The 14060-nt window shown below is 39.5% G+C and overlaps 1 protein-coding gene across 50 annotated transcripts in view; it reads left to right on the top strand.

Annotated features, from left to right (window-relative positions):
• ank3b (ankyrin 3b) overlaps nt 1-14060 on the top strand; it is a 211155-nt gene that overhangs the window by 130751 nt on the left and 66344 nt on the right. For 45 of the 50 annotated variants that reach the window (XM_073918150.1, XM_073918148.1, XM_073918147.1 and 42 more), the window contains 5 exons: nt 4665-4763; nt 4885-4983; nt 8078-8173; nt 9009-9081; nt 9395-9454. In XM_073918150.1, the coding sequence (XP_073774251.1) occupies nt 4665-4763; nt 4885-4983; nt 8078-8173; nt 9009-9081; nt 9395-9454 (427 nt within the window). The remainder of the gene's footprint in view (nt 1-4664; nt 4764-4884; nt 4984-8077; nt 8174-9008; nt 9082-9394; nt 9455-14060) is intronic. The other 5 variants (XM_073918153.1, XM_073918156.1, XM_073918154.1 and 2 more) reach the window with 1 other exon arrangement.

Genomic DNA, 14060 nt, shown 5'->3' with positions numbered 1-14060 from the left:
CCCAAGCTCATTCTGGAAACGTAGCCCCGCGGACGTTTCTGGAGACCGCGATTTACGTGGCCGGAGGTACGTAAAGGCCGCGTTTGTTTTTTTTCCGAGCGAATGCTGCGGGGCGGTGTGGCGCCGCTCCGCCCCTCCTCTTCGCGCTCGCCGGCCGACGGCTCGCCTCCGAGTGGAGGGCTTTCCAGACACAATCAGTTTGTCCGCCTAGCTCACAGCGTTGCGTCGGCGGAGTGGAGGCCCCGGACGCGGAGGAGGAGGAGCCGGCCGCGTTGGACGACGACCGGGATCGAGTCCGGGGAACGGCGGGTTCCGGAAATCAGGTAAGACGAAAAACGGAATCCGAAAAATAAGGGCGAGAACGCGGCGGGATCCGAAAACGCGGTCGAAATCGAAGACGGGGGCTTTTGCTTTTTTTTTTTTTTTTTTTGATCCGGTGGCTTTTCGTGCGAGAACGGCGCAGGCGCGAAAACAAAAAAACGCTCGAATACGTACCTCCCGGGACGTAAATCGCGGTCCGCAGAAACGTCCGCGGGGCTACGTTTCCACAATGAGCCCGGGTTGAGAAACTCAGTTTGATTAACTGTTGTCGGTGTCGGCTGGAGGATGTCCCCTGGGGCACCAACAACAGGTGCTACGTCACAATCCCACCCCCACAAGAGCAAGCTCCTGATTGGTAAACGCCGCGCAAATGTCCATTAAGTTCAGATTTTTTAATTCGAGCGATTCACACAAAATGCTCTATTCGCCCCGTGCCATTCGCACCTCAACATTGCCATCGTATCGCGCTGCAGGATATCTATTCACGCGTTTGCATTGACTTAACATGTAAATCACTCGCGCTTGACACTCCTTCCCGCGTCTGGTGTAAATACAGCATTACACCCCTATGATTGGTCATTGTCTTCACCCGTTCAACAGAAAGGGCTGCGATTGACCATAGAAATTAAAGCGCTGTTCACCAATGAGTGATTCGGAAAGAACAGCCGCGGTTACAGTTTATATACGCATAATACGCGATAATCACAGGTAATCCTTAATAGACGCAGTGGAGAAAAATTGCACCTCGGGCACGCTCATGTCTGGATCCACAAGTATCGTTTTAACAGCCAAGATGAAAGGAAAAGTTACCTCACAAACACGCCAGCGGGTCAAATGTCCAAAATGAGAGAGAGAGGCAGGGAGGGATTTTTACAGCATTTCTCCCTAGTAGTAAAATAGCGACTCGTGTGCTGTGCCTTCTTCAGTGTCAATGAAAGACTTTTCATCAAACTCACAAGCAATTGAACTGTACATAATTATCTCCCTTTTAAGTAGTAGGAGTGTGTTATTTACTCGCCCTCGCCTCCTTCGCCATAGTATTCTACTGCGACATTGCACATAGGAGATGAATGACATCTGTACGTAATAACCGGTTATGATTATTAATGAACCGATATCGAATTGTCCCCATCAGCATGGCGGTGCAGCGAAGAAACAATTAATTTTGACACTCCTAATACACACACAGATGTTCACAAGCACTTTTAAAAAATGTATTCCTCTGGTTGTCACACGATTCTTCAGAAATCATAATTATGTGATGATTTGATGCTCAAAATACATTTCTTATTATTATCACCAGGGTTGAAATCAGTTGTTCTGCTTTTTATTTTGGTGGATACTGTGGTATTGTACAAATAAACAAATGCAAGTTGCTTTTTTCTCTTTATGAATAATTTTGTTCAAAGCAAATATGAAAAGTAAAAGGTATTTCTCATTATTCAAAATGTTTTAATTATTAATAACTAGGATAATACATATTAATGATTAAACACCAACAGTAATTTAGTGTAACGGTGGAGGAAATCAACATGTTAAATGATTAATTATCCTAATGGATGACCCATTGACTTATTAAAACAGGTTTCCTTACTGGATGAATCAGTTTTTTTGGGGTAGATATATACATAGGCACACTATATGTGTTCAGTCCTGTCATTGGTCGTTAATACGCAAACATGGATTGGCCTCTGCTCAAGGTCGTTCAGTGCAGCTCTCAGGCGGTTTGAGAGACAGCAGCACACAGGAATCAATACAAACACAATGACCCACAGAAAATACTCTCTCACTGAGCACAGCCACTGAGAGACAACAAGAGCATTTCTACAAGAACTAGATACTTTTATGTTATGTGCCTCTAAAATCTACAATGACTATTTGATCCCACTTTATATTGTGGCCTTAACTAATATGTACTTACACATGAATAATAGTTTGTTATAATGTACTTATTGTGTAAAAACATGTATTTACTATGTACTTATGCTTGATTAAATACATGTGTGTAATTACATCTGTAATTAACTTTTGTTATTACATTTGTAAATGCACTGTTGACCATCCCTTTTACCTTAACCCACCCTTAAACCTACCCATGCCACCAAACCTGTCCATAACCCAACCCCTATCCCAACTCAAAAGCACCACAAGTGTTCTCAAATACATTATAAACACAGTAAGTAAATTGTATTTATTTTTTATGTAAGTACATAGTAGTTAAGGACACTTAATATAAAGTGGGACCGACTATTTTTTATACTGTATGTGAAAAGGCTTAATAATATGGCGTCATTGAGTTTTTAGGCAGGTAAGAGCAAATTTGAATTTATATTAAGGGGCTGTTGAATGTTTCATAATGATTAGATTTTTCAGCTAAAGTAGTTCCAGGCAGGTTTTGGCCGCATTAGAGTTCAGTATCCCTAAGCTGACGGACTTTACACTTTAACTACAAGTACACAAATATATGCACTCTCTCTATTCTCTCTATATGCACTTTGGTCGACTGAGGGTGTTTTAAATGTGCTATACAAATAATTTTGTATTGTATTGTGTTATTTATTTATTTATTTATTGTGTGTTAATAGAGATTATGGTTCTCCCACATTTTCAAATAAACAACAGAATAATACATAACATATATGTAGTAACAAAGTAATCGCTACAACCTTCATGTGAAATGTTTTATATCAGAATATCATACTGTCACATCGGTACTCTAAACATAAGGTTGAGGACAAATAACACCTGTCAGATATTTAGAAATACAACATCTAAATAAGGTCCTTACTGAGGTAACCATTATAAAAACAGAATGAAATACACTCACTGGCCACTTTATTAGGTACACATGTCCAACTGCTTGTTAACGCAAATTTGTAATCAGACAATCACATGGCAGCAACTCAATGCACTTAGACATGTAAACCTGGTCAAGATGATCTGCTGCAGTTCAAACCGGACATCCGCATGGGGAAGAAAGATGATTTAAGTGACTTTAAACGTGCCATGGATGTTGGTGCCAGACGGGCTGGTCTGACTATTTCTGCTGGGATTTTCACGCACAGCCATTTCTAGGGTTTACAGAGAATGGTCCGAAAAAAAGAAAATATCAAGTGAGCGGCAGTTCTGTGGTCGCAAATGCCTTGTTGATGCCAGAGGTCAGAGGAGAATGACCAGACTGGTTCCAGCTGATAGAAAGGCAACAGTAACTCAAATAACCACTCGTCACAACTGAGGTATGTAGAAGAGCCTCTCGAACACATTATACCTTGAGGCAGAGGGGCTACAGCAGCAGAAGACCTCACCAGGTATCACTCCTGTCAGCTAAAAACAGGAAACTGAGGCTACAATTCACACTGAGGAATGCTTTGTGCCGAAACGTCTGTCTTTTAATCACCTGTAAAATGTAAGTAAAATAAAAACAGTACAAAGCAATTGAGTGCGAATCATTACCTTTTTTTGAATAATAGCATCTATAAGATTGACGCACCAAACCAAAGAAGTAACTAAAAAAAAAACGCAAGCGCGCAGGGCAAACTTCAGTAACTCTACAATTCGCACAGGTCCACCAAAATTGGACAATAGAAGATTGTCTGGTCTGCCTGGTCTGATGAGTCTCGATTTCTGCCACCACATGCGGATGGTAGGGTCAGAATTTTGCATCAATAAAATGAAAACACAGTTCCATCCTGCCTTGTATCAACGGTTCAGGCTGGTGGTGGTGGTGTAATGCTATGGGGGATATTTCTTGGCACACTTTGGGCCCATTAGTAACAATTGAGCATCGTGTCAACGCCACAGCCTACCTGAGTATTGTTGCTGATCATGTCCAGCTCTTTATGACCACAGTGTACCCATCTTCTGATGGCTACTTCCAGCAGGATAACATGCCATTTCATAAAGTGCAAATCATCTCAGACTGGTTTCTTGAACATAATAATGAGTTCACTGTACTCAAATGGCTTACACAGTCACCAGACCTCAATCCAATAGAGCACCTTTGGGATGTGGTGGACCAAGAGATTCACATCATGAATGTGCAGCTAACAAATCTGCATCAACTGCGTGATGCTCTCATGTCAATATGGATCAAAATCTCAGAGGAATATTTCCAGCCCCTTGTTAAATCTACGCCCTGAAGGAAGGATTAAGAATGCAAAAGTTGGTCCAACCCAGTACTAGTAAGGTGTACCTAATAAAGTGGCCAGTAAGTGTAGATTATATCATCGCCACACCATTGTGTGTTCACGATTTTATAATAATTCATCAGCCTATTGTCAGTTGTTCTTTATATCGTGGTATTTTTAGGTGTGAATGATGCATGTGCTGTGGTAATGTTTCAGATGGGATATACACCGCTGCATGTGGCCTGTCACTATGGCAATGTGAAGATGGTGCATTTTCTCCTGAAGAACCAGGCGAAAGTCAACGCCAAAACTAAGGTAAATAAAACAGAAGTGATTTTGTTAAGTGTTTGAGGCTTTGGAACTGCGTTTATCTTATCACTGGTGTTCTGAAATAAAGATAATAATAATAAGAGCTCTGTTTCCCTCTCATGTTCAGAATGGATACACACCTCTCCATCAGGCTGCTCAGCAGGGTCACACACACATCATTAACCTGCTGCTGCAGCACGGAGCTTCCCCTAATGAGCTGACAGTGGTGAGTGTCTGAGTCTCTGCACATCTTCAAAACAACATCCCTCAAGACATTCTGAGGAGACGTTCGCTGTTACTTTTCAGCACATCAATGTTTTTTTTTTACTGTTGGCCTGTGAAATGAAGGAAAAAATATTATATATATCACGACACTATGATTAGGCTCATGTATAATTTTATTTTAATCTCTTTCAGAAAGTTATATTCTTAAAAGTTATGATTGTTTTTGTTTTCTCTATGAATTTCAGTCATAATGACCCCACAAAAAAGCTCATGTATTAAGGTCTTTGCACACTGAAGTCCAAAATTTTCATGTGCATATTCATATTCATTCATTCATTCATTTTCTTTTCGGCTCAGTCCCTCTGTTAATCCAGGGTTGCCACAGCGGAATGAACCACCATCTTATCCAGCACATGTTTTACGCAGCAGATGCCCTTATAGCCGCAACCCATCTCTGGGAAACATTTTCATATTCATATGCAAAAAAATTGTCACGTACACAATCCCTTCACACTGAGTTTAATGCGTATTAATTAATCCATTATGAAAAAACAAAACATATCTGGGTCAGTTCTAATGGTGACACTTCATTCTCCACTCTCTTTTCCAAAGTAGAAAAAGAAAGAGGAATAGGCTGCATATTTTGTTCATCCAATATAGGAAGAAGAGTTCAGCTCATTATCAAAGAGCTGCGCTGGATTATCCCTAAATGCAAACTTTATTTCAGGAAAACTGGAATTTTGATACATTGCTTGTGATACTTCAAACATTCACTCATGTAAACAAACGCTAAACAGAGAGACTGGCAATATCTACAGGGGAATTACCAACCCACGTCACACATGACGTCACAGCGTTTCAATCGTACATACCAATTGCAAAAAAAAACACAGGTTGCAATAGCAAACATTTTGTGTTGTGCGGTAGGATGCCAAAAACCAAAGTCCAAAACTAGAAAACTTAGCTTTTACCGTACACCACACTGCTTTTAATGCCAACCACAGACGTCTTTGGCTAACAGTCATCATAAGAGCTGAATGGAGTGAGGACCTAATTAAAAATGCTGGACTCTGCAGTTCGCATTTCATATCAGGTAAGTTCACGCTATGCTGAATCATACACATTACTCGTTTTTTGATTGCAGCAATGATTTCAGCAAAAACTAAAATTAAATATGGTGAATTAAACTGCATACATGCTTAAGCCTGGTTTATACTTCTGCGTCAGGTGACCGGCGTAACCCACGGCGCATGCAACGCGTGTAGCTGTGCATTTATACTTCTGTGCGCTGTCTCTGTTGGTCTGCATTAACACTTCCGAAACGCTAGTTGGCAGTGAGGTGTAAATGTTCCTCTGTGTCGAGTTTCTTCGCTGCTGTTTTGCTGTTCCTGAACACTTCCGGAACGTACAAGTGGCTCAAACTGGCTCATTTTGAGGCAGGAACCGGTGAACGGGCAACAACTTTAACTATGAGGTAAACACAAAACAAAACTTTCCATCCGGAGCTCCTTCACGGGACTCCACACTTGTAAACAATCGCTCCATCAGGCTCGCACCATTCACGCGGCTCTCGGTCCCGCCCAGACTCGTCAGCACTACCAAGCCGACCAATCACAGAGCTTGCGCTATGCGCCGTTGCGACGTGTAGTTACATTTTTTGAGAGGTGAACATCAGCGACGCTGACGGCCACGGCGAAGGGCTATGCGTCAGCGCCGTAGCATACGCCGGCGTTTGACGCAGAAGTATAAATCAGCCTTTAGAATGAAATGTAAAAATCTAAGTTCACATACCCTGCCGTACAGGTGCAGTTCGCTGTCAGAATGCAGTTGTTTTGCTTGTTGATGATTACCCAGGCCTTGTTTCTCGTCTTCTTTCCTTGTCTTTGGCTAGGCAGAACCTCAGCTTTTAACACTACAAAGTTTTGAATCCAGTAATCATGGAACATTATTTCTTGCACATGATCATACAGAACAACATTGTAGGCATCCAAAGACTTGCAGGCCTTTAACTTCCCTCTTGTAAAAAGTTTTAATTTTTCACAGTTTTAATTAGATAGTTGTATATTTGGGGCTGGATACCATTTTGTCGTATCCAATATTCATTGAGAGGGTGCTATCGCAAATGCACTTGTCAGATGAATGCCGCTTACTTTTGCCAAATAACTGTGCTTATCACTTGGTGACAAGCTGTTATAATATGCTGAAGGCATTATGTAAATAATAAATATATAATATGTAATCAATAACTTATTTCTAATACAACAACAAACTCTGTAGCTCATAAGATGTCATTTCCTCGTTGTAAATGCTAGCGCTCCCGTTTTTTTTTCTGCAATCTCGATGCGCGCACATTCCGGATGGTATACAAACCGGTGATTTGCCTATAGACCTTACAATAGATGGTGGCCGCGTTGGCGTGTCGAAGCAATGAACCAAAATCAGACCATGCTTTCTATTATAATGTCCATGAGCCGTACGTCAAATGTATGGACACACACACACACACACCAGTCACTGAATCCAGCATATAGGGGTTCTCAACTGTCCACCACATTCTGTCTTTATTTTGTGTACTGTGTGTAGCTGTAGCTCAGGTAACTTCATTCTGTATTTAGCTTTTCGCTTGTACAGTGGCTCTGAACTGTCTGAACTGATTTTTATGACGGACGAAAATTTCATAAGCAGGGTGTCAATACAATTGACACTACGTGAGGTCGAATTTATTTTATTTGTTTATACACACAAAAATTTCGGATTCAGTGTGCAATAACCTTTACTCAGTTCTATTCTTTAACACAATGTAGTAAATTGTAACCCATTTCACCCATCATTCCATTCAATGTCCATTACCTCTTAATTAGGTTCATGTATACATCTATTATTTTTTTCAAAATGTCATGTTGTCCTTCAGTGCAATTTAAGGGCTTAATTAGGCAAATTAGGCAAATTAGTGTAATTAGGCAAGTCATTGTATAAACATGGTTTGTTCTGTAGACAATCAAAATAAATATTGCTTAAGGGGGCCAATAATATTGACCTTAAAAAGTTTTTAGTTTTTTTTTTATTCTAAACTTTTCTTTTTCTTAAATCTACAGAATGGAAACACTGCCTTAGCTATTGCCAGGCGCCTGGGTTACATCTCTGTGGTCGACACGCTCAAAGCAGTGACAGAGGAGACGCACACTACTGTGGTGAGGGAATTTGTGTCGTAACATGTTCTAATCATAATAGATACAGTTATTCTGCAGAATATTTTACAGCAGGTGTTACTGTGTTCTAGTACAGTATATTAATACAAATATTAAAATCAATGCTTTCAATTTGACAAAGAACAAAATAAACTCGCCGGCAAGTATTTCAGAAACTGCTGAAACTGGGATTTTCACACACAACCCTCTCTAGGGTTTACAGTGAAAATATCCAGTGAGCGGCAGTTCTTTCGGCGCAAATGCCTTGTTGATGCCAGAGGTCGGAGGTGAATGGCCAGACTGGATTGAACAATTACTCAAATAACCACTCGTTACAACTGAGGTATGGAGAAGAGCAACACACAACATATTGAACCTTGAAACGGATGGGCTACAGCAGCAGAAGACTTCACCAGGTGCCAGTCCTGTCAGCTAAGTACAGGAAACCAAAATTGGACAATAAAAGATTGGAAAAACATTGCCAGGTCTGATTTCTGCCACAACATTTGGATGGTAGATTTAGAATTTGGGGTCAACAACATAAAAACATGGGTCCATCCTGTCTTGTATCAACGGTTCAGGCTGGTGGAATGTGGTGGATCTGGGAGATTTGCAGCATGGATGTACAGCCGACAAATCTGCAGCAACTGCGTGATGCTCGCATGTCAATATGGACCAAAATCTCTAAGAAATATTTCCAGTTCCTTGTTGAATCTATGCCACAAAGGATTAAGGCAGTTCTGAAGGCGAAAGGCGTTCCAACTCTGTGCTTGGAAGGTGTACCTAATAAAGTGGCCTGTGAGATTATGCACTAACACTTTATTTTATTTCTTTGCAGACAGTGACTGAGAAACATAAAATGAATGTTCCGGAAACAATGAACGAGGTCTTGGACATGTCTGATGACGAAGGTAAACATGAAGGCTTTTCATACGTGGATGGTTTAATCCAGTGTTTCCCAACCCTGTTACTGGAGGCACACCAATAGAACATGTTTTAGGTGTCTCTCTTATCTGACCCATTAACTTCAGCTTTTGGAGTCCCTTCTTATGTTCCGATCAGTTGATTCAGGTTTGTTTGATTAATGTGTACTGTTGGTGTGGCTTTAGGAACATGGTTGGGAAAATGGTTTAATCATGTGAATTTCAGTTTATTTATGTGCATTTAAGTTCATTTTCATTCATTTATCTATCATTTCTAACCCTTTTTATTTAAATTACACAGTTCGTAGAGCCAATGTGCCTGAAATGCTCATTGAGGACTATATTTCAGATGTTGAAGAAGGTATCCCTCTTATTTTGTGTGCTTTGCACTTATAGCACCTGCTTTTTCCTTTCTTCCACATTTTCCAACTAACCCAATCTTCACATTCAGTCTTTTTGTGTGTGAGTGTGTCTGTTGAATATGGCTTTGTGCTCGTTGCTAGGCTACTCTTTATGAATATGAAATTCTTCAATATGCAAATCTCTGTTGGCGTGCATATATTAAGTCCGGGGTTTTGATATTTTAATAACAACTGAACATATAATTGCAATTTCATACTCTCTTTGCAAGTCCAGCCTCTATGAGAAGAAGGCTTTACTTCTGAAGTTTTGGCTGTTAGATCACTGGAAAGACATTTGTTTGGCTGGGTCCATTGGCTGGGTCCGTTTTGAAGTCAGAACCCACAGAACTTCAGTGTGAGCTAAATAGAGGTTGAATAGAAGTTTTCCAGTCACTCCCATGAATGACAATCTGGTGTATCCGTGTATTTGCGTACAGTAACATGTTGGTGTGAGTTTTATACTTAACAAATTTATTACAATAATTATATTTATTAAAAATAAAATTTAGAGACAGACAATATATATATATATATATATATATATATATATATATATATATATATATATATATATATATATATATATATATATATATATACATGTGTGGAAACACTGAAGCGCTATGAATACTTTCTAGATGCACTATATATATATATATATATATATATATATATATATATATATATATTTTTTTTTTTTTTTTTATTTATTTATTTATTCATATATATATATAGTGCATCTAGAAAGTACTCATAGCTCTTCAGTGTTTCCACATTTTTTTATGTTCATGTCTTATTCCAAAATGGATTAAATTAATTTATTTCCTCAAACTTCTACACACAATACCCTATAATGACAATGTGAAAAAAGATTTATTTAAGTTGCAAATTTAATAAAACTAAAAAACGTGAAAAGTCACATGTACATCAGTATTGACAGACTTTTGAGCTCAGGTACTATCTGTTTCCACTGATCATTCTTGAGATGTTTCAGCAGCTTAATTGGCGATCACCTGTTTTCAATTCAGTTGATTGGACATGATTTGATGCATACACCTGTCTATATAAGGGTTGACAGTGCATGTCAAAGCACAAACCAAGCATGAAGACAAAGGAATTGTCTGTAGACCTCCAAGACAGGATTGACTCCAGGCACAAGGCTGGGGAAGGTTACAGAAAAATTTCTGCTGCTCTTAAAGTTCCAATGAGCACAGTGGCCTCCATCATCCGTTAGTGGAAGATGTTTGGAACCACCAGGACTCTTCCTAGAGCTGGCCGGCCATCTAAGCTGAGTGATCAGGGGAGAATGGCCTTAGTCAGGGAGGTGATCTATAATCCAATGGTTACTCTGTCTGGACACTTATGTTTTATATGTGGTGAATATAGTTTTTGCATTTGTTGTTAACAGTGTGTAATTAATCCCTCAATGAACCACAGTGTGTGTACCTTGTATTTATTACATCGTGGGGACCAAATGCTCCCACAAATATTCTAATAAAAATTCTAAATTTTGACATTTTTATATCCCCATTACATAAATTAAATATTTAGAAAACGTAAAAATGGCTGATTGTTTACTGTGAGTCTAGGGATTAGGGTTAGGGTTGAGGTAGTGGAATAGTAAATACAGTTTGTAGTGCACACTATGAAAACCATTACATCTCTATAAAGTGAGCCATGTGCTCGCATGTGTGTGTCTGTGTGTGTGTGTGTCCGCTGTAGAGACTAGTATATGGCATTTAGTTCCTGTAAACTGATATTTCTGCATATTACTGGGGCAAAACTCACATAGCTTCTTATTTACGTATAGACCCTTTTCGCATTTCTGGGTTTCTCAGTGGCGATAGTTGTCATGATTGGGAAACTCAGAGCGCAGTGAATGGGAGAGTACAACAGATACGTTTTTTTACAATTCTATTTGCTGAAATAATAAAAGAAAAACTCCTCGCTGGTGTTATTAAGACTTTCAGAAGAGGGAAAAAAAAGTGAGATTGATCACGATAGCCAGAGGAGAGAATAACGTCTCTCAGCCCCATAGACGCTGCATTAGAAACACCTTGCATATAAGCGGTAATTAGTTTTTTTGTAATGTGATGCAAAGATGATTTAATGCATTCATAAATGCAAATAAATGTTCAGGCTTTTTTAAAAATCAAAATATGAAAAATTTTTATGGATTTAAGATTATGATGACCGTGTCATAACAGGCTTGTGATAAGGGTGTATTGTGCTTCTGTACCTTAAATAAACACACTTGAATACGCACTCAATATTTTTGCAATATTTTTGACACAACTCTTCTATAATACCTTTTTAGCCTTGTAGCTACAAAATTGATGAATTAATTCTGCTCACATCACCAATTGGCAGCAGAATGCAAACGTCTGTTTGGCATTAAACCTTTTGCCTTTGCTGACGCTCCTGGCTTTTTCCATCTGATTATCTCTGTCTCTCTTTGGCAGCATAGAAGAGCTGAGCTCTGTTTATCCAGGCGTGAGGTGCAGAGTTAATAACTCAGATCCTGGAAAAATAACTCTTGCCACCAGTACCTTACTTTTAAAGAATTTTAATCCTATTAATAATCAAAAGGGAGACACAGTGGCGCAGTAGGTAGTGCTGTCGCCTAACAGCAAGAAGGTCACTGGGTCGCTGGTTCAATCCTCGGCTCTGTTGGCGTTTCTGTGTGGAGTTTGCATGTCACAGTCCAAAGACATGCGGTACAGGTGAATTGGGTAGGCTAAATTGTCCGTAGTGTATGAGTGTGTGTGTGGATGTTTCCTAGAGATGGATTGTGGCTGAAAGGGCATCCGCTGCGTAAAAATGTGCTGGATAAGTTGGCGGTTCATTCTGCTGTGGCGACCCTGCATTAATAAAGGGACTAAGCCGACAAGAAATCAAAAGTTTCAGCTTACAAGTTTTGTAAGAATATTCTAAACAAACCAATAACAGTAATAGCTTTGGTTTTATTATATCAATTTGAGCCCCGGTCAGATTCTGGTAATACAGATGAAGCTTGTTAAGCTAATGCTTGGTAAACTAACTTTGTAATCAGGACCTGAGCATATTGCCCACAGTCATATTTTTTAATTTTCTCTCCCTAAGTACACAGCGTCTTCTTAACACGGTGACAACATAACAATTTACTTAAGCCTCGCTGTCTTTTTGCACACTTGTATGCCTATGGGGAAAGCTTTAAATCAATCTGTGATACAGACTCGAAACTAAACTGTTCAACATAGGCTCATTCTGAAAACGTAGCCCTATATACATTTCTGGAAATCACAAATAATGTAGCCAGAGGAATGTATGGCTGCATTTTTTTTTAATTAACACTACAGGCCGATATTATGCCGTTTCCTTTCATGCTTATAGCTAATCGCTGGTCAATTGGTGATTAAAAAACAATATCAGTTGGGTTTATGAAAGGAGGAGGGTGGGTCAGTCGATCAGTTAGTGGACAGCGGCCTCTGGTGGATTTATGTGAGAAGAGCAGGTGTGAATGGCACTCGCAAGAGATATTTGCGATGTCAAAAAGCTTACACAGCAGCTTCTGGCGGATTGTCGAAAACAGAAACGTAGCTTCTTGGACGTATATTGCACTGTCTAGGAATCTCTATAGTGGTACGTAATCTGAATAACCCTGGGTTGAAAATGTTAATAGTAGTTTACTGTACTTTGCAATCCACAGATGTTTTCTGCTTTTTACTCTTTCAAATATATTTTAAAAATATATCAATTACAGACTATTTGTTAAACTTTTCTAAAGTGGATGAAGCAAAGATCAAAGTTCATTCGTTTTCTTTTCAGCTTAGTCCCTTTATAAATCAGAAGTCGTCACAGCGGAATGAACCGCCAACTTTTCCAGCATATGATTTACGCAGCGGATGCCCTTCCAGCTGCAACCCATCACTGGGAAACACTCACACACTCTCATTCACACACACACATACACTACGGGCAATTTGGCTTTTTTAATTCACTTATACCGCACCAGAGAGACTGTCTATTTTGACGACTCATGCACAAAGTCCAAAGCGCAGGGCGCAAAAGCATTAAGGGCGTGTCTGAATCCACTGTTGGTATTTTAAGGATGGAAAAATCCACTTTGCGTCCTGGCGCATGGTCTAACAGGGTTGAGCTTATTCTCTTAATGAGTTATAGGTGTGTTTTGAGAATAAACCAATCAGAGTATCATCTCCCATTCTCTTTAAGAGTCAGTTGAGTCGCACCATGGTGCATTTGCTATTTACATGACAGATTTTGTAAGTGGAAAAACTGAGCGCTTCACTAGAGAGAAAACGGTTAAACAGAGCATCTACACTGCCAGAATAAGAGATGAGCCTCCTCATTCTTTACTTTCTCTTTCACTCTCGTGGTTAGGGAAACATGTTGAACGCACAGACATCCATTAGCCTACATTATTAATTTTGTTTGTTAAGCACAAAGATTTGTTTCAAAACTATTTCTGAATTCAGTTCTAATTTCCAGCAAACAAATAAATGAACAACAATAATGGAAAAAACTGAGTTATATCCTAATACACATGCTGTGCCCCATCTGGTCTAA

The sequence above is a fragment of the Danio rerio genome, chromosome 12, assembly GCF_049306965.1.
Source record: "Danio rerio strain Tuebingen ecotype United States chromosome 12, GRCz12tu, whole genome shotgun sequence".
NCBI classification, from domain to species: domain Eukaryota; kingdom Metazoa; phylum Chordata; class Actinopteri; order Cypriniformes; family Danionidae; genus Danio; species Danio rerio.
This window is presented reverse-complemented; position numbering and strand designations above follow the sequence as displayed.